This window comes from Lissotriton helveticus, chromosome 2_1 (genome assembly GCF_964261635.1).
Source record: "Lissotriton helveticus chromosome 2_1, aLisHel1.1, whole genome shotgun sequence".
NCBI lineage: Eukaryota > Metazoa > Chordata > Amphibia > Caudata > Salamandridae > Lissotriton > Lissotriton helveticus.
The window spans coordinates 1,973,877,072-1,973,902,585 of record NC_136059.1 but is presented as its reverse complement, the minus strand read 5'-3'; the positions used below and the strand labels follow the sequence as shown (position 1 = coordinate 1,973,902,585).

Below are 25,514 nucleotides of genomic sequence, written 5' to 3'. Positions count from 1 at the left end.
TATAAGAAAGAGAAATCTCTAACAGAGCACAATGTTTCTCCACCAGTTGTCCATCACAGATTCATAATTCAAAAATAATTTCTGGAAGCACCTTTTTTTTTTAATGAAAGTTTTCTTTTGGACATTTTTTCTTATTCCATAAAAATGTTTTACAACTGCAGCACCCTGACAACGAGGATTCTGGTTTGAGTAGTGTGCTTTTACACTTAATTGGGTTTTAAGAAGCAGCTGCGATGCGAGAAGAGTAAGAGCGTGTCTCGTTTGATTCAGCACTATCCACCACTAAAATTAACAGTTTTCTACTCCACGAAGGTGCCTCGCGTGACATTACAGCGCGTAGAGAATTCCAGGGAAGACCAAGGAGAAAAACTGGATTTATAAGAAAGATAAGAGAAAGGAAGAAACATGCAACACAGCTTATATTACCTTTGAGAATTTGGTACACAAATTTTTTTTTTAGATCTGCCCTTTTTAGGGCTCGGCTTCTGCCCACGTAAGTGGGAGGAGTTTCGAGATCCTAATGTTAAAGAAGAGAAAAAAAAAGTATCTCCTAGGGCTTTGGCGAGACAAATTCCACACATTCCTTAGTGTGTTATGTCATCTGGCCAGTGATTAGTCTTCGTTGTGGTGTCGTTTTAATAGCCTTGAAGTGATAGGGTAAATGTAGTTTTCGTCCGCCATGTTGGGCATTTTTCGTTCGTGTGCGCGCAAAGAAGTACATTAATTATAATTAGGAGCTGTCAGGGTGCCTCCGTAAGTGAATCCAGATGGCCGGGCACGTTCACCATTCAGCAGCGCTCAGCGCGCAGCTGCTCCATGCCAGGCCGGGAAAGGGCTTCATTAGTTCAAGAACAAGAGTCTGACGTTCTGTCATGGGCTGTTCTTTTAATCTCAGTTTCATTTTTTTTTTCTGGAATGGTCCGTGGCCGGTGTGAATGGAATTGTTCTCTCGAGTTTATAATGTGTTTCTTTGCAGCAGCTTTTGTTTTCGGAGCTGAGGTAATGAATAGCAAGCTGGCAGGCAGCGCCTTTTAGAACTATTTGCTTTCTGGGCAGAGTCCTGCAGTGGTGTTGAACTTCAGCATAGTCTGACAGGCTGCTGTATACTGAAAGAGCGCATAATTCTGTGAACGGTATTCCTTTATCGTAGGCTTCTCTTCCGTTTATTAAAAATAATTATTTACCTACATGCCATTAATAAGTTAAAAAATGTTTTCCAAATGCAAATAAAAGCCACAGTCTGACTTTTGCAACCACAAGGCGCTGCGGCTAACTGGAGATCTGACCTGCATCCCTCGGAAGCAATTAAAAAGCAGCTCTGTGGGGGCTTACCGAGCTTTAAATCAGCAGGCCGGGAGAAGTTTGACAATGTGCATGCACCCAAAAAAAAGCGCCACTTTACCCCACAAGAGCTCGAGTGCTGCTGTTGACAGATAACAGATGTTTACTGTTATCCGACTCGGTGGTACTCATTTTATCAACCTCAGAAGGATGAAAGGCTGAGTGGAGTCACACGTGCGACAGGCTAGTGAAGCCAATGCATATCTACAGGCTAGTAAAGCCAATGGATATCTACAGGCTAGCGATGACAGTGTATATTTACAGGCTAGCGATGACCGTGCATATGTACAGGCTAGCGATGACAGAGCATATCTACAGGCTAGCGATGACAGTGCATATCTACAGGCTTGTGAAGCCAATGCATATCTACAGGCTAGCGATGACAGAGCATATCTACAGGTTAGCGATGACAGCGCATATCTACAGGCTAGCGATGACAGTGCATATCTACAGGCTAGCGATGATAATGCATATCTACAGGCTAGCGATGACAGCGCATATCTAGCAGTGCAGAGTGGCGGTGCAGAGTGGCGGTGCAGAGTGGCGGTGCAGAGTGGCGGTGCGGTGGTGCAGAGTGGCAGTGCGGCGGTGCAGTGCGGCGGTGCAGAGTGGCGGTGCAGAGTGGCGGTGCAGAGTGGCGGTGCAGAGTGGCGGTGCAGAGTGGCGGTGCAGAGTGGCGGCCGTGGTGCAGAGTGGCAGTGCAGAGTGGCGGTGCAGTGGTGCAGAGTGGCGGTGCAGTGGTGCAGAGTGGCGGTGCAGAGTGGCGGTGCGGTGGTGCAGAGTGGCAGTGCGGCGGTGCAGAGTGGCGGTGCAGAGTGCAGAGTGGCGGTGCAGAGTGCAGAGTGGCGGTGCAGAGTGGCGGTGCAGAGTGGCGGCCGTGGTGCAGAGTGGCAGTGCAGAGTGGCGGTGCAGTGCAGAGTGGCGGTGCAGAGTGGCGGTGCAGAGTGGCGGTGCAGAGTGGCGGTGCAGAGTGGCGGTGCAGAGTGGCGGCCGTGGTGCAGAGTGGCAGTGCAGAGTGGCGGCCGTGGTGGTGCAGTGCAGCAGAGTGACGGTGCATAGTTGCGGTGCAGAGTGGCGGTGCAGAGTGGCGGTGCAGAGTGGCGGTGCAGAGTGGCGGTGCAGCGTGGCGGCGCAGCGTGGCGGCGCAGCGTGGCGGCGCAGAGTGGCGGCGCAGAGTGGCGGCGCAGAGTGGCGGCGCAGAGTGGCGGCGCAGAGTGGCGGCGCAGAGTAGAGTGGCGGCGCAGTGCAGAGTGGCGGCGCAGTGCAGAGTGGCGGTGCAGAGTGGCGGTGCAGAGTGGCGGTGCAGGGTGGCGGTGCAGGGTGGCGGTGCAGGGTGGCGGTGCAGGGTGGCGGTGCAGGGTGGCGGTGCAGAGTGGCGGTGCAGGGTGGCGGTGCAGGGTGGCGGTGCAGAGTGGCGGTGCAGAGTGGCGGTGCAGAGTGGCGGTGCAGCGGTGCGGCGGTGCAGAGTGGCGGTGCAGAGTGGCGGTGCAGAGTGGCGGTGCAGAGGTGCAGAGTGGCGGTGCAGAGTGGCGGTGCAGAGGTGCAGAGTGGCGGTGCAGAGGTGCAGAGTGGCGGTGCAGAGGTGCAGAGTGGCGGTGCAGAGGTGCAGAGTGGCGGTGCAGAGGTGCAGAGTGGCGGTGCAGAGGTGCAGAGTGGCGGTGCAGAGTGGCGGTGCAGAGGTGCAGAGTGGCGGTGCAGAGGTGCAGAGTGGCGGTGCAGAGGTGCAGAGTGGCGGTGCAGAGGTGCAGAGTGGCGGTGCAGAGGTGCAGAGTGGCGGCGCAGAGTGGCGGCGCAGAGTGGCGGCGCAGAGTGGCGGCGCAGAGTGGCGGCGCAGTGCAGAGGCGCAGAGTGGCGGCGCAGTGCAGAGTGGCGGTGCAGAGTGCAGAGTGGCGGTGCAGAGTGGCGGTGCAGAGTGCAGAGTGGCGGTGCAGAGTGGCGGTGCAGAGTGCAGAGTGGCGGTGCAGAGTGGCGGTGCAGAGTGGCGGTGCAGAGTGGCGGTGCAGAGTGGCGGTGCAGAGTGCAGATGACAGTGCATATCTACAGGCTAGTGAAGCCAATGCATATCTACAGGCTAGTGATGACAGTGCATATCTACAGGCTAGCGATGACAGTGCATATCTACAGGCTAGCGATGACAGTGCATAACTAGAGCCTAGTGAAGCCAATGCATATCTACAGGTTAGCGATGACAGTGCATATCTACAGGCTAGCGATGACGGTGCATATCTACAGGCTAGTGAAGCCAATGCATATCTACAGGCTAGTGATGACAGTGCATATCTACAGGCTAGCGATGACAGTGCATATCTACAGGCTAGCGATGACAGTGCATACCTACAAGCTAGCGATGATAATGCATATCTACAGGCTAGCTACGACAGCGCATATCTACAGGCTAGCGATGACGGTGCATACCTACAGGCTAGTGAAGCCAATGCATATCTACAGGCTAGCGATGATAGTGCATATCTACAGGCTAGCAATGACAGTGCATACACTCACAAGGAGACCACAGCCAGCTGAGGTGCAATCTTCACCCACTCACAAGAACGACATCACAGGCAGCAGCAGTGCAAGCTTCTTACACTCACAAGGAGACCACAGGCAGCAGAGGTGCAAGCTTCTCACACATAAGAAGGACATCACAGGCAAGTGGTGCAATATTTGCACATTCACAAGGAGATCCCTAGCAGTACACACCACATGAACACACTCCATAACACATAGCAACAATACATTGGCATTTACAATGCCATTAGCTCAAACTCAAATAAATCCGAGCCCGATTGCTTTTCTAATGCTTGTTGGATCTTGCCAGAGACAGCACATGTGCTTTCGCTTGCGAGGCATTTTGTTTACTTAGAGGGGGCTTAGAGCCGCCTATTGCTTACTGTTGGTTAGCCTCCTCTTGTCACTGGTACTACTTACCCCCTGCTGCCCTCCTCCCGCTGTCCGTCATGTTGCTTCCCTCTCCTGCCCTTCTCCCGCTGTCACTAGTATTCCTTGCCCCATTTGCTCTCCTCCTGTTGTCTGTGGTCCCCGCCCCCGCCCACCATAACAAAGCAAATCTCGAATAATGCGCCCAGTGCTGGCCGCATCATAGCACTTTTGATTCTAACTTATTTTTCTTTCTTTTTTTAGGTCTCGCCTAGCGAATGCAGCGCAACAACTTTGCATGGCGAGACTCTATTGTCGCTTTCCTTCGATAAGGGAGACAAACCATGTGCGAGCCCGTACAGGCGATGTGCCTGCGCAAGGCGTCTCCTCACTGGCGTCTCCTTTTTAGTGATAGGAGACTTTACACACTCCCACCGTGCGCTTGATTTATTAACGCTTGCAAGCTATCACCGCCGGAGCAGGATTTAATTGGTCCTTTGATCCGTAGGGGGAAAAAAACTTTTTTTGTTTAAAATGTGCGCCTAGCAACTCTGTGCAAATAAACTCTCGCCAGACATTTTCGAGGTGCGCTATCTTTTTCTTTACTAAGTCCTACCTAATTTATTTCTCAAATAGTAAGTTTCCATTAATAAGTTAAAAAGCAAGCCAGCAGCATCCATACTAATATCTACAATACTCCGCAATATTATTAAAACACACCCTTCCTCACTCCCAGGACACCGCATACCCAGACAGCCAGAGGGTGCGCCTCTTTCTCACGCCATAGGGGCATCCAGCCTCACTGCCATGATCAGCTGGCTGGAGGATAGCTGGAGGCAGCTGTGAGGGGAGGACAAAGTCTTAACAATGCACATTTTCACAGCAATTTGTTTCACGAGTAGGTCTTTACCACGGATGCCTTTACAATGAATTTCGTTCTAAAATCATGAACAGTAAAGGCACACTCAAAGTTAAAAAAATGACATTTAAATGGAAGTATTTTAGTAAGTATTAAAGGTAAGTCTGAAGTATATTATATATGTATGTGTGTGTATATATATATATATATATATATATATCTCCAAACACACCCCTACATTTACAAGAGGTAAGAGGCCACACGGAGGAATCCTTTTGGGAGTCTTTAATGTGGACACTGGGCATTATGCATTTCGGCGACCCTTCGCCTCGTCAGATGCCACCACACATGAGCCACCATTCCATCTCTACCTTAAGTCTCTCCTCCTGCTCCCTCATTGGTCGGAGAGCTCCGCCCCCTGTTGTTTTGATGCACACCTTCTGTAGTCTTGAAATCCTGACTACCTCACCCACAGTTCACCAGGGTTGGAAGGCAGTGCACGGGATAACTGTTTGGTGTTGGATTACTCGGGGAGAGAAGGTGATTGCTGTACCGGTAGCTGGTCCCATGTAGGCATGGTGTCCTGCGACTCCCTCAGGCCCCCACTAACGTTCCAGCCTCTCTTACATAGGCTTGGCGGGCCGCGAGTCGGGACACATGGATTCCCTGCTCCTCGCACCATGTCGAGCTGCTCCTGGCAAACAGCCCAATTCCAAGCTGCCGCAGTCAGAGGCGGGGCGGAGCTACCAAAACCTTGGTTGAGTCCACAACTGTTGCCAGCAATGCTCCGGCCTCTTAAGTGGCACGGGGCCCCTTTAACACGCTACTGGCCAGCGTGTAAAACAGCCAAACACAGCCCTACATTTACAAGAGGTAAGAGGCCACACGGAGGAATCCTTTTGGGAGTCTTTAATGTAGACACTGGGCATTATGCATTTCGGCGATCCTTCGCCTCGTCAGATGCCACCACACATGAGCCGCCATTCCATCTCTACCTTAAGTCTCTCCTCCTGCTCCCTCATTGATCGGAGAGCGCCCCCCTGTTGTTTTGAAGCACACCTTCTGTAGTCTTGAAATCCTGACTACATCACCCACAGTTCACCTGGGTTGGAAGGCAGTGCACGGGGTAACTGTTTGTTGTTGGATTACTCGGGGAGAGAAGGTGATTGCTGTACCGGTAGCTGGTCCCATGTAGGCATGGTGTCCTGCGACTCCCTCAGGTCCCCACTAACGTTCCAGCCTCTCTTGCATAGGCGTGGCGGGCCGCGAGTCGGGACACATGGATTCCTGGCTCCTCGCACCATGTCGAGCTGCTCCTGGCAAACAGCCCAATTCCAAGCTGCCGCAGTCCGAGGCGGGCCGAAGCTACCAAAACCTTGGTTGAGTCCACAACTGTTGCCAGCAATGCTCCAGCCTCTTAAGTGGAACGGGCCCCTTTAACACGCTATATATATAGTGGTAAGGGTATGTTCGAAGCATATGAGCTGCAAATTGTACACTTTGCATAGATCGCCATCTGGTGTTGGGCTGGGATGATTGCATTTGGTTTTTGTCTTCGAAGAAGTTTTGTAGTCACGAGACAGGTGACGACTCCTTAAGTGCAGAGTGCGCATGGGCTTCGGCTCTATCGTTAGATTGTTTTTTTTCCGCCATCGGGTTCGGATGAAACTTGCTGCGCTCCAGTTCGGAACCGTTTCCAGACCTCTTCGACGCGCAATTACATTCACCGACGGTATTGTTCGATCGCGCACCTTCAACACGCACCTCGAAAGCTTCCATCACTCTTCCACGCCTGCAAACTTCGACGCGGGCCGTTGGGTCTACCCGCGCCGATATAGACGGACATCGATGGAACGGACTCCATTTAAAAGATGTCCACAGTGTTTGTGCTAAATTTCCACACTCTGACCTACATCCTGTCTGCAATTTGTGCCTCTCTCCAGAACATCGAGAGGACAATTGTGAAGCCTGCCTTTCATTTAAATCGAAAAAGACTATCCAGGATCGTCGAGCTCGACGCCGAGACATGCAGCGAGGCACAGGCTCCATTCCGGACATCTTCAATCCGGGTCCTGACCTTACGGAGCCAGAAGAGATCATGCACTCCGAAGTAGACGTCTCCGATGCTGAGGTCGATGAAGACATCACTCCTGGCCAAAGGGACGTGAGTACTGAAACCCCGACCCGGCCCAAAACAATGGCACCAGTAACACCTTCTCCTTCAGATTCAGGTTTAGGTTTACACCATAACAAGACTTTGAACGCCCCGCCCTCGGGCTTGGCACCGAAGGACAGACAAAAGGCATCCGGCTCGAGCCAACCACTCGGCGCCGTGAAAACACCCTCGGCACCGAAGGTGCTGACATCAGAGTTGCCACGCCCTCTTACGTCGACACCGACGAAACACTCGGTGCCGAAACCAACAAAAGACCCCTCGGCACCGAACGACTCGGAAAAAAAGTCAGCGCCGAAGCAACCCGATAAAGCATCGACACCGAGAAAGCCGGATAAACCACTGGAACCAAAGAACCCAGATAAGGCTTCGGTTCCGAAACAGCCTGAAAAACCTACGGCACTGAAGCATTTAGAAAAGACCTTTGTGCCATCAAAACACAAGGCACCGAAAACTTCGGTACAGAGTAAGGCTGTGGTACCGGAAAATGTCCCAAAACACCCAAAATCCGTTTCTAAGGACAGTTCTTCGACGCCAAGCAAGTCTGTGGAGTCTGAAGAACTTTTCTTCCCAGATCCAAAGCAAACTACTATATTTATCCACCCAAAGACTGGTCATATAGTCACCAAGCTGCCTACAAAAAGGAAACAAGAACATTTACACCAAGTTCTAGTTCCTCCAAAGAAGATTCATATATCTACTAACACTTCTCCTCCACCTTCACCCCCCCACCTGATAACCCTAACTTAATAATTTCACCACCACACTCTCCATATTTAGAGGATAGTGATGATTCACAAGGGCATGGAGATGTAGATGACGATGTAATGCCATTAAGTCCTGTCAATTCACCACAGGTGTCAGACCCATGGCATGATTATAACACGTATCCGGATAGAACTAATAATCCAGATTTGTATCCCTCAAAGCCATCCCCACCAGATGATAATGTGGGGTTTCACAACTTATAAATAGGGCAGCTACATATCACAAAGTCCAATTCCATTCAGATCCTGTACAGGAAGACTTTTTCTTAGAAACTTTTGCACAACCGCAAAACTCCACTTATGTCTTGCCTATGCCACAAGGCCTTATTAGACATGCTGCTGAGGTTTTTAAAGACCCAGTTAGAGCTAGGGTTCTGAACCCCAGAATTGATAAAAAATATAAAGCAGCACCAAGTGACCCTATCTATATTAAGGGACAACTTCCCCTAGATTCTTTAGTGGTAGCCAATGAACGTAAAAGGGCAAACTCCCAGGGAGCAGGTAACGCACCACCTCCTGAGAAGGACTCTAAGCTATTAGACGCATCAGGGAAACGTATAGCATCTCCGGCAGCTAATTCATGAAAAATTGCAAACACACAAGCCCTGCTAGCAAGATACGACAGGGCTCACTGTGACGAGCTAGAGAAGCTCATTCAACACCTTCCACCAGAGTACAAAGACAAAGCTAATGACTTGGTACAAGAAGGCAAACTAATACCTCAATAAAATGCGCACTAGATGCAGCAGACACCGCGTCTCATGCCATAAATACTAGTGTGCTACTACGTAGACACGCATGGCTCAGAGTGTCTGGACTTAAACAAGAGGTGCAAAATACAATTCTGAACCAACCATTTGATCAAGAGCACCTTTTTGGACCTGCAGTTGATACATCTTTAGAAAAAAATAAAAAAGATACAGAAACAGCTAAATCTATGGGGGCCCTGCAGTCACCATCTGCCAGAGGTTCCTTTCGGCGCTCCTTTTACAGAGCAGGTTCCAAGACTACCACACCAAAAAACCCTACATCCTCATACAACCAAGGTTACTTTTCTAGGGGATACAATAAAGGAGGTTATAGAGGTAACAACCTCAGGGGTAGAGGCAAAGGGAACAACACCCGCCACTCCCCTAACCATAAACAGTGACTTCCCTACGCTTCCCCCCGATCATCCCACTCCTGGGGTTGCATCTCACAGTTCCTACCTGTCTGGAACTCTATCACAACAGATAAGTGGGTAAGACAAATTATCCAGTATGGTTATTGCCTGGCACTCACTTCTACACCTCCCAACATTCCTCCAAGACAGCGCCCAATGTCATTAGACCATCTAACGCTACTCAAACAAGAAGTCTTAGCAATGTTACAAAAGGATGCATAGAGCCAGTTCCTCTAATTCATCAAGGGACAGGAGTTTACTCCCTTTACGTCCTTATCCCAAAAAAGGACGGCTCTCGAAGACCAATACTAGATCTCAGACCGTTAAATCGGTACATTCATTGAGACCACTTCCACATGGTCACTTTGCAACAAGTGTTTCCATTACTACAGCAAGGCGACTTTCTCTCCACTATAGATCTAAAAGATGCCTACTTCCACATTCCAATACATCCCTCTCACAGGAAATATCTCAGATTTGTGGTAGATGGTCAACACTACCAGTTAAAGGTGCTTCCATTCGGAGTCACCACAGCACCCAGAGTCTTTACAAAATGCCTCACAGTAGTTGCAGCCCATCTCAGAAGACAACAAATTCATGTCTTCCCCTACCTAGACGATTGGCTTATAAAAGCAAACTCCCAAGAAAGCTGTGTGCAACACACGCTTCGGACAATACAGTTGCTTAACAATCTAGGATTTACAGTAAATCTAACCAAATCCCACCTCCAACCGTCTACAATGCAACAGTATCTAGGGGCAACTGTAAAGACTCTCACAGCCAAAGCTTATCCCAATCCCATCAGGATAAATGCTATACAAACACTGGTTCAAAAATTTCAACCACAACACACTCTACCAGCATGCAGCTAATAGGAATGATAGCATCATGCATTTTTCTGGTCCCTCATGCAAAACTACAAATGCGTCCGTTACAAGAATATTTAGCACAACAGTGGAACCAAGCTCAAGGTAAACTGACAGATTTGGTGTTGGTAGACGACCGAACGCATCGCTCTCTGCAGTGGTGGAGCACAAAAAACCTTGCCAAAGGATGGTCGTTCTTCGAGCCACTTCCACAGGTAGTGCTAACAGATGCGTCGCTCACCGGATGGGGAGCACATCTCAAAGACCATACCACTCAAGGGTTATGGACATTTCAGCAAAAACAGTTCCACATGTACTATCTGGAATTATTAGCGATCTCTCTAGCGTTGGAATCTTTTCAACCGCAGCTCCTAAACAAAGTTGTCTTGGTGCGTACAGAGAACATGACGGCGATGTATTACATACAAAAACAGGAGGGGGGGGGACACTCTCTCCAGTCATCCCGTCTAGCACAAAGCATCTGGAGGTGGGCCATTCCTCGAAACATATACCTCCTAGCAGAACATCTACCAGGAGTACACAATCAGATAGCGGATCTGCTCAGACGTCAAACACAACAGATCCACGAATCCTCAAGTTCTTCTTCCATTCTTTCATATGTGGGGACAGCCAGACATAGATTTGTTTGCCAAACACAAAATGCCAAAACTTCGCATCCAGGTATCCACACCCATTGTCCAAAGGGAATGCGCTATGGATGAACTAGTCAGGAAAATTTGCTTACGCTTTTCCGCCTCTCCCACTCATTCCATTAGTGATGAGGAAACTTGAACAACATTCTCTTACAATGAGCCTAGTTGTTCCAACATGGGCAAGACAACCATGGTTCACAACTCTGCTGCAACTATCAGTACTGCCATATCAAAAGCTGTACTTCTCTCCCAAGTTTCTCACTCAGAACCATGGAGAGATAAGACATCCAGATCCCAGTCAGCTCAATCTAGCGATCTGGCTCCTGAAATCTTAGAGTTTGGATATCTCAACCTTCCACAAGAATGTATGAACGTTATCAAAGAAGCTAGACGCCCTACAACAAGAGCGTGATATGCTGCTAAGTGGAAAAGATTAATCCTCTATTGCTCTAACAATAAGATTGACCCACCAGATGCTTCTATTCAAAACATTATTTGTTACCTTTTGCATCTACAACGTTGTAATCTAGTATATACATCTATAAGATTACATCTAGCTGCAATAGCAGCTTACCTACAGAACAGACAACATCTGCCGCTTTTAAAGTTCCACCAATAAGGTGGCCACTTATTGGTACCATACACCTCAACGCCTTCACCAATTCGACCCGCGCATCAGCGACCGCTGCTGGAGTTTGTGCGGGTAACTTGGTACATTGGAACATTTGCTATGGAGCTGTGACCGACTGCAGAGGTACTGGAGCGAAATTCTGGATGACATAGACTCTCACTTAGGGGGGAGGAATTTCAAGACCTTCTTGACTTTGCTCACAGGGGAGTTCCATGAACTGAGCTGTCCAAGATACTTATGCCTTCTTTGTCTGGCAGACACCCCAATCCCAGACCGGAAGGGCCACGCGCCTAAACGGAAGGCTTCACACTGCTGACTTTTTTCCTTTCTACCTTCTTTTTCCCATGTGGGGTTCTACTAATAATTTGTGGACAGAGGGGAGGAGGCGGGGGGAGGGTTGTGTTGTTCCGTTTTGGGGTGTTTTATGTGACCTGTATTGTCAGCCAGCTCCTAGAAATGCCGGTTATGAGAGTTGTCTTGAATTGGAGCCTTTCTCGCTATGCCTTGTGATGAGCTTGAGGTCACATTGTCTTGTTTTTCCTGAAAACCTAATAAAAGATTTAAACCATAAAGTTCCACCAATAAACGTTTTTATGGAAGGGCTTAAAAGAATAATTCCACCAAGAGCTCCACCCTCCCCAGTGTGGAATCTCAATATCCTTACCAGACTAATGGGCCCTCCATTTGAACCTCTACACAAGTGCGAATTACAATATCTTCCTTGGAAAGTAGCATTTCTAGTCACTATCACATCTCTTAGAAGAGTGAGCGAACTCCAGTCATTAACCATACAAGAACCATTCTTACAAATTCATCACAACAAAGTGGTTCTTAGAACAAATCCTACTTTTCTACCCATGGTAGTCTCTGCCTTCCATCTAAACCAGTCAGTTGAACTACCAGTATTCTTTCCTCAACCAGACTCAGTGGCAGAAAGAGCGCTACATATTCTTGATGTCAAAAGAGCATTACTCTATTACATAGAAAGAACTAAACCATTTAGTCAGAAATTTCCATTAACTGAGAGAAATAAGTGGAAGGGTGCTCAAAACTGCATCCAGTTAGTGGGAGCCATTATGGATACTCTGGGAATTAACGGCCAGATGTACTTTTTACTGCTTGCAAAATAAAGTTTGCAATTTTTGTAAATAACCTATATACAAATAGGTTGGTTCAGAAAATTCTGATTCAAAGTGGTTTGCCATCAACGTACCTCGTTAATGTTCATGAGGTAGGTTGCAAATTGTGACTCACTTCGATATCAGGCATTCCCAGGGATGGTGGCCTGCTGCGGTCAGCTGACCGCCATATCTGTGAATGCCTTTCAGTAAAGAAAACATTTTAATATAAATGCAGTCCCTTTTCATCAAAAGAGATAGGGCTGCGTTTAAAAAGAAAAGTTTACTATGTTGTTTTTTTTCTTACCCACAATCCGATCCCCCATTGGACCGCTGCCTCCTCTCCAATAATTTAGTTTTTTATAAATTCACAGTTTTGGGAAGGGACTCCTAAAATGAAATTTGTACACAGCAAAAAACATTTCAATTGTCGCACATGCAGATTATTGCCAAGCATTTCTGAAGGAGAACTTGGAGTTCTTTCAAGTAAATTCCCCATATGAGGTTGCCTCTCTCCTCTTTCTCAGAATTTCCTGCATTTACCCAATCCCAAGTGTTTATTTGACATGGTGCCTCCTCAGTTGTGTTGTTTGATTCAGTGGAATAAGGCTTATATTTTTCTTGAAGGGTTTGATAATTTATAATTTTTGGAGGGCCTAAAAGGTTCATTATTACCAGTCTGAACTCAAAGCTTGTAGGAGCTCCATTTGAACCTCTGCATAAGAATGTGTTTAGCCGTTAGCCATAGTCACTACAAACTTTCCAGAGGGTGTTAGCAAAAACTCAGCATATGAGATGCTAAGTTACATAATCCCGAGCCCCCCAAAACCACAATAGAGCGTGGCGAGTAGTAGCATGTGGTTGCGTTTGGTAGCTCCCACACATTATAACATAGCAGGTGGTAAGCAACAGGCAGCACAACCAACTCTGTGGCAGGTTAAGCTACAAGTAACTTAAATACCCCAGCTATCAAAGCAGGTTAAGGGTTCGCTCACTGTTCAATTTTAGAATAAGGGACACACAACAGGCTTGCTGGAGGCACACCAGTTTCGGTGCTGAATTATGCAGCTCACAGCCAGTGGTGAAGTATAGCAGATACGACAACCCAGCTGCACAACCAAATGACAACCCAATAACAACCTGCACAACTAACATGTCAGTGGTCCTCAGAAGCAATAGGATATGGGGAGCAGTTCACTAGTGGGAGGACTTTACAGCCAAACCAAGGCCAATGGCCATTCGCTGCCCATGAGGAATGCACTCACATGCCAATCTAGTCAGTAATATGAACTCAACATTAGCCTTAGAAAGGTATACTGTCATGCCCACGTCTGGCATAGCCGTCTCAGGGCAACATACCATCAACCAAGCTTATCAAACCATCACTAGGTCCCTCGTCTGTGGTGGCTAAATCGACTGGCCTGAGCCATATTACACTTCTGTCAGTCCAAGAAATTATCTGGAGGAACGAGTTTAGAGATATCTTTTCAATGCTTGAGGTGAAAATTGAGGGCTCTGATTGCCCGAATAATGGCAAGGAGGAGGAAGAGAGACAGGAAAAGAAAGAGGATAAAGTGGAATTTATATAATTGTCTGGATGCCTTCAGTGTTTTCGATTGTCTTTGTTGAGAAATTCCCAGGCACCCCAGTTGAAATAAGGGTATATGAGCACAGAATTCATGAAGCTCATATAATGTACAGGGCTTATGCATGGTTAAAATAACATGCAAAAAATGGGAACATGGTCCACAGTGGAGTTGGGAGCAGGAGGATCTCATGTACTATATGCAGAAAATGGTGGCAGCCAGGAAAAGCGTAAGCAATCCTAAGCAGTCTGTAAAGATCACACCACCCAGAAGTAGGTTGTTTTTGTTCTTTATTAGGAGTACCTCAGATCCAACTCTGCTCCATCAAGGCCCAGGCACATCTGCCACAAATAGAACCCTCAAGTCATCTCATCACTTGACTCAGAATGTGCACTAGATGAAAGACTAAAACAGATGCACTCACTACCTTATGAAATAATCCCTTTGAACGTTACAACCCTGTTGAGGTTCAAAACCCTATATCATCATATACTTTGATCGCTTTGCAATATACTACTCACTGTGAAACAGAGAATTTGGAATCACCCCCAGCCTTTATAGACTCTTTATCAACACTTTGTCCCCAACACAAAAGTTGCAATGTGTGACTGCTTTACACAAATCATAATTCCTCTTACGATAAGCCATAGACCTCTATTCTCTTTGTTGGTCCATTATCCACGTCCCATTGAACACTGGTATATTTCCGTATTTGCACCCCGTCCTCTTCAAAAACTCAAAAGGTACTCTGGCCTTTCATAGAACGTGGGGAAAATGTGTATGTGTACAAAACATTCTTCAGACCACTCTTCTAATTCCTACAAGCACTCATCGCCAATTACGCACACACTTTAACTGCCCTCGGTTCTGTTTCCCTCGGGATGATATAGGGAACGTTTCCTGTGTTTTATTTCTTTCATCTGGAGCTAGTCTTCCATTTCCCTTGAAACAAATTGCGGCCCATTGTCAATGAGAATGGTATTAGGCAGTCCTACCCTACTGAAGACTTCACTCAGAAGTTCTGTAACTCTCTTGGACTCAATACTACCTACAACTCTAATTTTAGCCCAATGAGAAACCTGATACACAAGGACCAGGAGATAGTTACTGGCCTCCCTGCTATGTAGCAGGCCAATAATATCATCTGCAATCATTTCCCAAGGTCTTGTAGACACCTTATCACTCTTTACACAGTCAAGACATTCTGTTATCAATCTCTCAATCTGCAGATCAGTGCCTGGCCACCTGTAATTTATTCTTGCTCTTGCCTTCATTTTGCTTATAACTTGGAGCCTTTCATGCCCAAATTCCATGACCCTTTCTCTCAGCACCACAGGTACCACTAATCTCATCCCAGGTAAAATGACTCCACTCTCACAAGACAACTCATGTCTCACCTTCCAGTACCCTTCTAACTTGGGATCCTTGTGCATTTCCGACCTCCATCCTTCACATATAGCTCTTCTCACCATCTGCAGTACTGGATCATTCACAACAGCATCTAGCCACTCTTCATACAAATTAGCTCCCTCAGTAACAGTACAAATGTTTACCTGTTTTACCTGTTATGTTGCCTTACCTTCACCATTCTCTACAACAGAACTTAGCGTAGAAAGACAGTCTGCCACTCTATTACGGACACCAGGAACATAACGAATGTGAAAACAACATTATTGCAGACCTACAACCCACCTGGTCATGCCCATAGAAATGGCACCAAGACCTTTCTTGCATAACACCTCTACCAAACTGCCCAGAACACACTCAAAGCTTCTCTTTCAATTGTGGAGCAATTTGTTTCTGTGCCATGCAATGATCTAGAGATGTGGGTAATGGTCTTAAAACGACTTCCCTCTTTTCCACTTTACAGCAACACTGCACCCAAACCAATCATGCTGGCATTAGTCATTACAAAACCACTTTAAAGAAGACCTTCCTTGACCATAACAAATTCTCTTTCACACTCTAAATCCCACCTAAACTCTTTTCCTTTTGTAAGTAACTGCCTCATAGTGCTAGTCTTTGAGGCTAAATTTGGGACAAATTTGACATGGAATTCCACCATGCCCAGAAAAGACACTAGTTCATCTTTTTGGGCAGGACTACATAGGCTCAGAATGGTGCAAGTCAATTCTTTTTTAGGAGAGATACCTTCACGGTTGATTCTGTGCCCCAAATACCCAATCTTTATTGCTAAACCTGCACTAGCTTTGTTTAAGCGTCAAACCGCTCCTCTTAAGTGTTTCCAACACCTGTCTTCCTCTTTCATCAGATTCGCCATGAATCAAAATGTCATCCTGGGAGCACTTTGCAGCCTCCATACCCTTGAACAGCTCAAACATGATCCTCTGAAATATAGCTATGGCAGATACCAGGCAAAAAGTCATTTGCACATGATGGAAAGTCCTGAAAGAAATAATGAAAGTAGTAAGATCTTTAGAATCGGCCTGATTTGGTGGTGAGCAGCTCTGAGATCGAGTGATGAAGAATCTAGCTCAATGTAGCAGAGACACTGTTTGGGTGATATCAGGTTTAGGACGCCTAAATGCCTTCTGTGTATACCAAAAGTCTTAAAGTTAGGATTTATATATGTTTAGGAGTAGTAAAGTTAGGACTCCTAACTTTAGGACTCCTAAATGACTTCTGTGAATACCGAAATGAGTAAGTGCCTTCTGTTAATACCAAAATGAGTAAGTGCCTTCTGTGAATACCAAAATGGTAGTAAGTTTAGGTTTTTGTCTTCAGTTAGTTCTGTGAAATGGGCCCAGTGCCTTTGTGCTTCACTGTAGATGAGTCACCTGTATAATCACATGGATCAAAAGTAAATTGCATTTTGTTATATCCCAAAGAGGTAACCTCTAGGAACAATACATGAATTATAACTTCATGTACATTAGTAATACTGAAAAGTCAAAGTAAATACCTTTACCAATACTCAAAAGGAATCGTCCACTGCTCTGGCGGGGAGGAACGTATGCGTACTCCAGCGTTGGTGTTCACCCAGCATTGCAATTCACATGGAATGACACTTACATTTTCTTCTTGGCCCCTTGAGAAAAAATCCTCCACAGCATTCAGAACAAACAAAGCTGTTTGATCAAATCTGGTTTTCTTTCCTAAGCTGGGGTCAAGAGACTATCTACCAAAAACCTTGAACTGGCTGGAGCTATTATACTTGATTTATGTAAATATACCTGAAATGTGCATAACAAAAACTGTAGAATTTTTGTGATTCAAACTCCACAAAATGTTTTAGCACTTCATTGTCCCAGTCTGCTAATTCTCTATGCTAGACACTTACTCACGTGCGACCACTCCCAACCCCCACACCATTGATATACCTCACACATTAAGGACTCAAAACAGCATTTTCCCCTTGTACTTTGCTGTACCTTTAAGTGATGTCATGCGCTGTATAAGTATACAAAGTTATATGTGTGGAAAACGTTCTAATAAAGAATTATTTAAAAAAAGGAATGACCCACAGACCGTTCAGGTTTCTACTCCAAGAAATGGCAGACTGAAGCGCCTCTAACCTTGCTGTCCTCTGGTACAAAGTAAAGCTCATTTGTGTCCACAGGAGGTAATTCCTGCAGTTTTAGTAAACATGTTTAGCGTTTGTTCTAAACTGAATGCTTTTCTTTTGCAGGCAGGAAGCATGATCACAGTGCTGAAATATATAGATGACGACTGGATGAGTGGAGAACTGCAAGGAAGATCTGGAATGTTCCCCAGGAACTTTGTCCAGGTTCTCTAGGCACAGTAGAGACCACCTGAACTAAATTTCTTTCATACAAACTGAGACTTTGGGCGAATTGGCAATCTGCAACCATCTTCCGTCTTCAGACAGAAAATGCCACACTTGGTGCCACTTGAACGTTTACTCTCTAAATTCACGTGTGATGTTTTGCACTATTGCTATGTAAGAAAAACACATGTTCTATGTCTGTATATATTGTCTGATATAATTGATCTTTCTAACTGGATTTATTAAAGACTCAAAAAAATGCCTTTTTTTCAACAACTGACTTATTTGTAGAGAAGGACGATCATGGCTTTTTAATCTGTTGTTTTTTAGAAGAAGTTTTATTTTTCGAACAGCAGGATTGTGCTATAGAGTTACCATAGAAATATGGAGGAACATTATTGTATGAGGAAACCTAGAGAACTTGGACAGTAGAAGAGCCCCAACTGAGCATATTGATGGACTAAGATGTCCCACCACAGAAACAACAGAGAAAAGTCTACTGAGAAACTGAGTCATGACAAATGTATTAACACTGATGTGCCCTGCGATATATATTGTGTAGTCACACATCTGACGAGCCTGAACTTTCATTGTGAGAAGAGCCTGGTATGCCTCTATTCCATTCCAAATGTGCCAACAGAGGTAGTGGTTGGCCCTTGTAGCTTTTCCAATGTCATTCTATTAAAAGAAGGCCTCATTCGTGTACTTTGTTGTGTCATCAGTCTGACTAGCTATACATGTATTCATTATGACAGTCTGTAAAGGAAACATACTCTTGTTCAATAGACTTTACAAAATAAATGTCTTCTTTTTGTAAATGTCATGCGATTTCTAATATTGTCCATTGCTTGAGGATAGACGGCCATTTGCACTTTGTAAAAGCAGCTACTCGGTCTCATTATGACCACCAGTTTGTCCAACTGCAAGTTCTCCATTTTTAAATTGCATTTACGTAAGCTGCTGTACAGGAATAGCATGCCACAGGTTTGGTGTAATATTAACATTCAAAAGTATAAACAATCACAATCTCGGTTAAAAATGAAATCTTGGAAATCCTTTCCACCCCTCATCCTCCTCAAAACCTTTTATTCAAGTTATTTTGTTGTTTGATGGATGTAGTTCCTCAGAAGATGGCGGCACTCCGCCACCAATTTTACCTCTCACATTTTCTTCACGATTGTTTAATATGATGAGAAGTTTCTAAAGTGAGTCCATATCCCCTTAGCCATGCATTGCTATTGGTACATTTCTGTAAGCCAGGGGTCTGCAAACTGAGGGCGGGTGCCCCCAGGGGGGCTTCAAGTGATCCCAAGGGGGGGGGGGGGTGTCTGGCTAAACGAGGCATTATGTTGATAACAGTGATTTGTTTTAAGCTGAATAAAATGAGTGGCAGTAAGCTGCTCTTTTATGGGCCATCACTAACATCTTTTGACACTTCTATCCTGGCAGGATGAAGGCATCAAAACGGCAGGAACTCCAAATATTCTTTATAACCCCCAGCCCCATTTCTAATAATCACCCTGTGGATACTTTTACAGGTCTGCCTGACCAGAATAGTATGTTTGGCAATCATGTATTTGATTGCATTTTTAAAATGGTAGCGGAACTTAACTGCAATGTTTAAATAAGCCTAGACATATTTAAACATTGCTAGTTTAACAGAATATTAGGAAAAGTTTGAAGTGGGGGCCCCTCCATGATTTTTTTTCCACTGGGGGGCGGAGGGGTGCAGTATTGAAAAGTTTTAAGACCACTGCTGTAAGCAGTAAGAGTTCTGGGGGAACCATGGCAACTCTAGTTGCCATCAACTTTGATTGAAATATTTACTCCACAGGATCCTTATATACGTGAACAAAAGGTCCATGAAGGGTGGGTGAGATATTGGATGGCTTAAATATTTTTGGAGAGTTCTGTAGCACTGAGAATAATCCTCAGGGTAGTGAAAAGGTGTGTAGGACTGCTTTATGATGGCTGTACAATGACTGTTGTGTTTTAATGCGATTTCGAAACTAATTGTTGAATGGAACTTACATTGAAAACGACTTACTTTTCAACACGAAGCCTGGTGCTTTAGCTGAACAGGAAACATTCATTTGCCCTGTTATTTGTATTTCAACAGTTATGCAGTTTGCATATCAAGGAGAGAAAAAACTATTCCTGCTCGGCATACTTCGCAATGGAAGTATTTCATTTTTTATTATGAATGACACATCAAACGTCCTGGTTATCACTGAAATACAAAGTAGCTCTCTGCCACTTTTAGGTCTTGCCTAGGCAACGCATGTGCTGTCTCTCCGAGACTTAACGTAATCTATATCTTGAGTGAAACTCCGCCTGTTGGTGGCTAATATGTCCTGCTGCTCACCATTTGTTTAACGTTGCATTGCTCTTCTTATCTTACTTATGGTTGGCTCGCGATGCGAAACGTCACTTCCGTTTTGCAGGAAGCAGCAAACCAAATACTGTTTAGTTACACTGCTGGGCTGTTATTATTCCATTTAGGCACTACTTCCTTGTTTTAAATAGTCTTTCTAAACCGGAGGCTAGTTAAAAGCGGTTACCACATCACCACAGTGCCTCTGCTGTAGGCTTTCACCAAGGAAGCTTATCTAATCCTACGCTGTCACGGAGGTTGTAGAGTCAAAGCACACGTCTGAATGGCAGGATAACACATGCCGGCTTCGTGCAGGAATGAAGAATAAAGCCGATAAGGAGAGCACAGCACTGGCGGCACCTTTGTGTACATGCTACCGTCCTTTCACTTTCTTGTAATAGAACGCGTGGCAGTCACAATATACAATCAACATGCAACAGGAGACTGACAGCGGGTAGCGTGAGCTCCAGCACCCCAGCCGACATGTATATCAACATAAATAGGGAGGTCTGTTTCACGTGCCATCATTATCCTCTTTTTGCCGATGCTAAATAACATTAGTGAAGGCATGATTATGTCTGCATCGGCAAAGACAGAATGTGCCAGTACTTTTGTTTTTTTGAGGGGTGGGCGGGCAGGATTATTTTCTTACGAGGCAGGTTTACCTTGAGGGTGAAAAGAGGCCTAAAATGAGTAAGATTGGCAGGAAAGAGGTATGTGTGTGGGCGTTGTTTAGCTTTGTATTGCTCTGGTCCTTGGTTCACATCCTATATCGGTTTCAGGAGTTGATTCTTCATTACGCCTGCCCGGGCTGCGCTTTCCATTCAGGGCTTTAGGAAATACCAGAACGAAACAATTCACATATATACTGAAGTTTCTTTTCTGAACACAGCTCGCCCATCTTTTTACTTGCTGTTAGTAGGGTAACAACTATAGAGACAGCTCAACTGATCCCTCTCTTGCTGAATGTGGGCGCAGGTTAGCCTCAGACCGAAACCAGGGATGGTCGTCTTAGCCTGTCACCCTTCAGTGTCCCCACCACGCACCACCTTGAGCTTTATAGCGTTACCTCGCAACAGGTGCTATATGAACAACGAGATATGAACATCATCCCCCCCGCGTTTTCTTTATAATTATTTATCTGTAATATAAATGCTTACGTTGCCAATATTCAAAGGTTAACAACAGACTGAACGTTTACTTATTTCAGTTGTTTTTATAGCGTTTGAATCGCCAAAAGACTTTTTCACAGAATTCGATCCCACTTGTTTTGTTTAAATATTACAGAATCGTTACTACTCAAAGTACAAGCACCGCGATCGAATTAAAGTAAAATTGCTGACCCCCATCTTTCAATGGGTGTTCATAAACTGCAAAAGACGGGAGCCTACTCTCATATGAGAGTTTCAAACCCCGTTTAGGGGCGAAGACACCCGGCAGACTCCAAAAAGCCACAATCCCCCTTCTATCGCCACTGTCCGCAACACCGGCCCTTCACAAATGCAGCGGAGGCAGGCCGCATTTACTAGAGTTCTCGATATCTGTAAAGTAGTCATTATATTGTATTGTAATTGCATCTATATAGCGCTTTCTACTCTGGACAGGGCGTCAAAGCGCTTCTTCAGCGAATCACACTGGCGTAGGCTGCAATGTTTGCTGTTCATTGACAGTTACTGAAGCAATGTGTTCGTGGGCTTCAAGGGATGACGTCGGAAATGATGAGGAGACCAATCTCGGCCTCTGAATAGGTTTTGAAAGAGGAGGCAGACTGCCTGTTTTGGGGCAACACTTGTATTTTCCTGGAACAAACCTTCCATTAGATGCCCCTAAGTAAACCAGCATTTATGCGTGTTTGAGCTATTGACATTTCAAATAACAATGCCTTTTTTTTGTTTTCATTTTTAAAACATAAATAAAAGGCATTGTAATTTACAATGCCAATAGCTTAAACTCGCGTAAATGTGAGACCAATGGCATTGCAAATGCTTGTTTAAGTTGTCATCTCCCTTGAAGTAGTCACTATACATCATGCACTTGGTTCGGTGTTGATCCAAAATCTTTAAAAAAAAATCTTTAAACTAAGAATGGAAAGGCGGGGCCGACATCGGCCCCGCCGCACTTATGGCGGGGCGCACCGGCCCCCACTCGCCCCCGGGTTTCCTGGTGACCCGGAAGTGATTGAGTCACTTCCGGGCCACAAGGGAAACAAAGGCCAGTCCGGTTAGATCCGGCTTGGCCTGCGAGGGGTTTAAAAGGCCGTGCAGCGCGGGAGTCGGCCTCTTTGACTCCTGCGCGCCACGGCTGGGGGGGGTCGAAAGATCCCCCGCCTTCCAAAGAAAGCCCTCTCACGTCCTGTTAATAATGTTATGTTGGTTAACGGAAGGGTGGGGGTCCTCCGGCAGTCCCTGGCCATAGAGGTACTGCACATGCCAGCAACATTTTTAACTCTGGTCCATACCTTCGGCTTGGAACAACCACTCCTGAGTTTATTCTCCAATAGCAAATACAGGTTTTTAAATCGTTTCCTGGTATTTTTGTTACAGTTCCCAACTTGCTTTACCAGACCTTGTGTTTATGATTGGAGTTTTTCACAGTGCCACACAAGTCTTGTTATTCCTGAACTAGACGTTTTAGAACTTTAATTACTGCATTTCATGTATTTTGGAATTGACCTGCAGCTCCTATAAAGTATGTAATGTGCACACGGATTGTGTAAGTGATCTTTACCATCTATTTGCGCTTGCATGAACTCACAGCCATGTTGACTCAGGCACATTCAGGCAAAGATGGAGGAGCAGTTATGGCATCACTGCATCTTGATCCATTATACAGACTGCCCTTGAAGTGAAGGAGACCCCAGACACCGTATATCATTTTAAACGTAATCATTTAAGCTCAGAAATCTGCCATTAAATGTTTTGTTAGGGAAACCATCACTGTAGCGCATGGTACCAATTCGGCCCAGTCCGCTTTGGTTCTGCTGCAGTTGAGCAAATCCACTCTCCATTGACCAGCTCCTGCAATGCTTCCAAAGTCCCAGTTTCGGGAGTATATGCCACCCGCCTTAAACAAAGAGACTTGTACTGCAAACAATAGGTAGACCATGAACCCCAAAACAGTCGTCTTCTATACTGTCTGCCTATTCCGCTGCAACTGTGACTCCTTCTGAGAGACCCAAGCTGGAGGTACTAGTAGTACCTGAGTGATTGCTCAACTAATATCTTCTAGCGAGGGAGGTCTCAATGGTCCTTCATGCTATTGTACTAGTTTTAAGGTACTCGTTGTTACCCTTTAAGGATGTTTAAGCGTGGAGATCTGACAACCACTATCTAACGTAAGAAGCCTTTCTTTTTTTTTTTAATTTTTCAAAAATTTTATTGAATTGAATAAATTTCACATGTACATTGTATACAGTTGTCTTTCTTGGGCTGTTTTACATGTATGTTGCTCAGTGGTAGCAAAGAGAAAGAAGGAAGAAAAGAGAGGGGGGGGGGTTGGGTTATTGCGACAGATACTCGTCTAGGGCTGCCCACATGTCTTCTTTGGCTGTGTGGTTCGCCGCCTTGTGTCTGGCGGTGATGTTGTCTGCCCCGCGAAGGAATGTTACCCAGTTAAACCAGCGCTTGAAAGTGGCTTTGCTGGAGTTCTTCCAGTACCCCAGAATATTTTTAACAGCTGCCGCCAGGAGCATGTCTACTAAGTCTCGTATTTCTTTGGATTGGAGTTGTGGCTCTAGGAATCCGGTGATTATCCCTGCTAGCCCTCGTTGTATCTGGCAGCCCGTTATCGAGTCTATTAGGTTGTATACTTTGCTCCAGAACGCTTTGACTTTGGGGCAGTCGTATAACATGTGGGCTAGGTCTCCCCTTGCTTTGTGGCAGTTCCAGCACTCGCTGTTGTCGGTAGCCCCAACTCTCTCTAGTTTCGCCGGTGTCCAGTGTAGTCTGTGTAGTATCCAGTATTTTGTTTGTGCTAACTGTGGTGTGATCTTGTTTTTGGACGCTGATGTCCATAGTCTGGCCTTCTCTTCTTCACTTAGTGGTCTGTGGATGGTCTCTTCCCAGAAGGCTATTGTTTTGTCATTAAGTGTGGTGGTGCGTGGTATGATTATTTTGTAGATCTGCGCTGTTTGGTGACCTGTCGTGTTTAGGTTCTGTGCGTACTGTATGATGGTTGGTTTGTGTTTGGAGAGGTTCGCTTTGGTGATGGCTGCTTTGATTCTTAGGAACTCGTAGAATTCCTTGTCTGGTAGGCCAGTTGTTTGTTGGATCATCTTGTAGGTGAGTGGGTTGTTCCCTACCTCTAGTTGTGCCGGTGTTGTTATACCTCTGCTGCGCCATTCTTTGCTGTCTAGCGTTTTCCCTTTGTATGTGATTTTGGAGTTGTACCATAATGACTCCCATTTGGTGCCTCTGATGCTTACTTCTAGCTCTTTATCTAATCTCAGTAGTGCTGTTTTTGTGTTCCGTATTATTGAGTTTTTGGCTTCTGGGTGTCTGTTTGCCGTGAGGGCCATGATTGGATCTGCTCCTCCTAAAATACTCCTTTCTAGCTCCAGCCATACTGGCATATATTCTGGTGTTGGTGCTAACCAGTGTAGCCCTTGTTTGGCAAGGCATGCCGTCTGGAAGGCCTTATAGTTTGTGAGGTTCAGTCCCCCTTGCTCTTTTTTCAGCCTGAGCTTTGCTAGACTTATTCTAGGTTTTTTACCTCCCCATAGGAACAAGTTAATGGCTTTGTCGATTTGTTTGTGGAAGTCTGTCGTTAGTGATAGCGGTAGCATGGACAGCAAGTAGTTGAGCATTGGGGTGATCATCATCTTAACTGTCTCTACTCTGCCCCACCAGCTGACGAATTTGGGTCCCCATGTGTCTAGCTTCGTTTTGATCTTTTTCAGCATTGCTTCCTCGTTGTGCTCTTGTGTTGATCTAAGGTCCTTCCCAAAGAGGAGTCCCAGATATTTTAGGGGTTTCGTTTGCCACGCCAGGCCTGACTTGCCTAGTACTGCTCTGGTAGTGTGGCAGTTCATTGGTTTGCATTCTGATTTGTCCCTGTTGAGTTTATACCCTGAGACGTGTGCATATTCCTCTATTGTTTGTACCAGTGCCTCGATTGACTCCCGTGGGTTGCTTGTGGTGATCAGGATGTCATCCGCATAGGCCGCGAGTTTGAAGGCTTGACCCTCCACTTCCACACCTGCGATCTGCGTGTTTGTTCTGATCATGTGGAGAAGGGGTTCTATTGCCAGCAGGAATAATCCTGGCGACAGGGGGCAGCCTTGCCTTGTCCCTCTACTTAGGGTGAAGGTTTCTGATGTTGCTGCGTTCACTACCACTCGAGCTCGGGGGTTTTTGTATAG

General features: G+C 45.8%; 1 protein-coding gene across 2 annotated transcripts in view; it reads left to right on the top strand.

Moving 5' to 3' along the window:
* Window positions 1-18,599, top strand: part of SH3D19 (SH3 domain containing 19) — a 656,725-nt gene extending 638,126 nt beyond the window's left edge. For both annotated transcript variants that reach the window (XM_078676919.1, XM_078676918.1), the window contains one exon: window positions 17,683-18,599. In XM_078676919.1, coding sequence (XP_078533045.1) covers window positions 17,683-17,720 — 38 coding nt within the window. In that variant the 3' untranslated portion in view covers window positions 17,721-18,599. The remainder of the gene's footprint in view (window positions 1-17,682) is intronic.
* The last annotated feature ends 6,915 nt before the right edge of the window (window positions 18,600-25,514 follow it).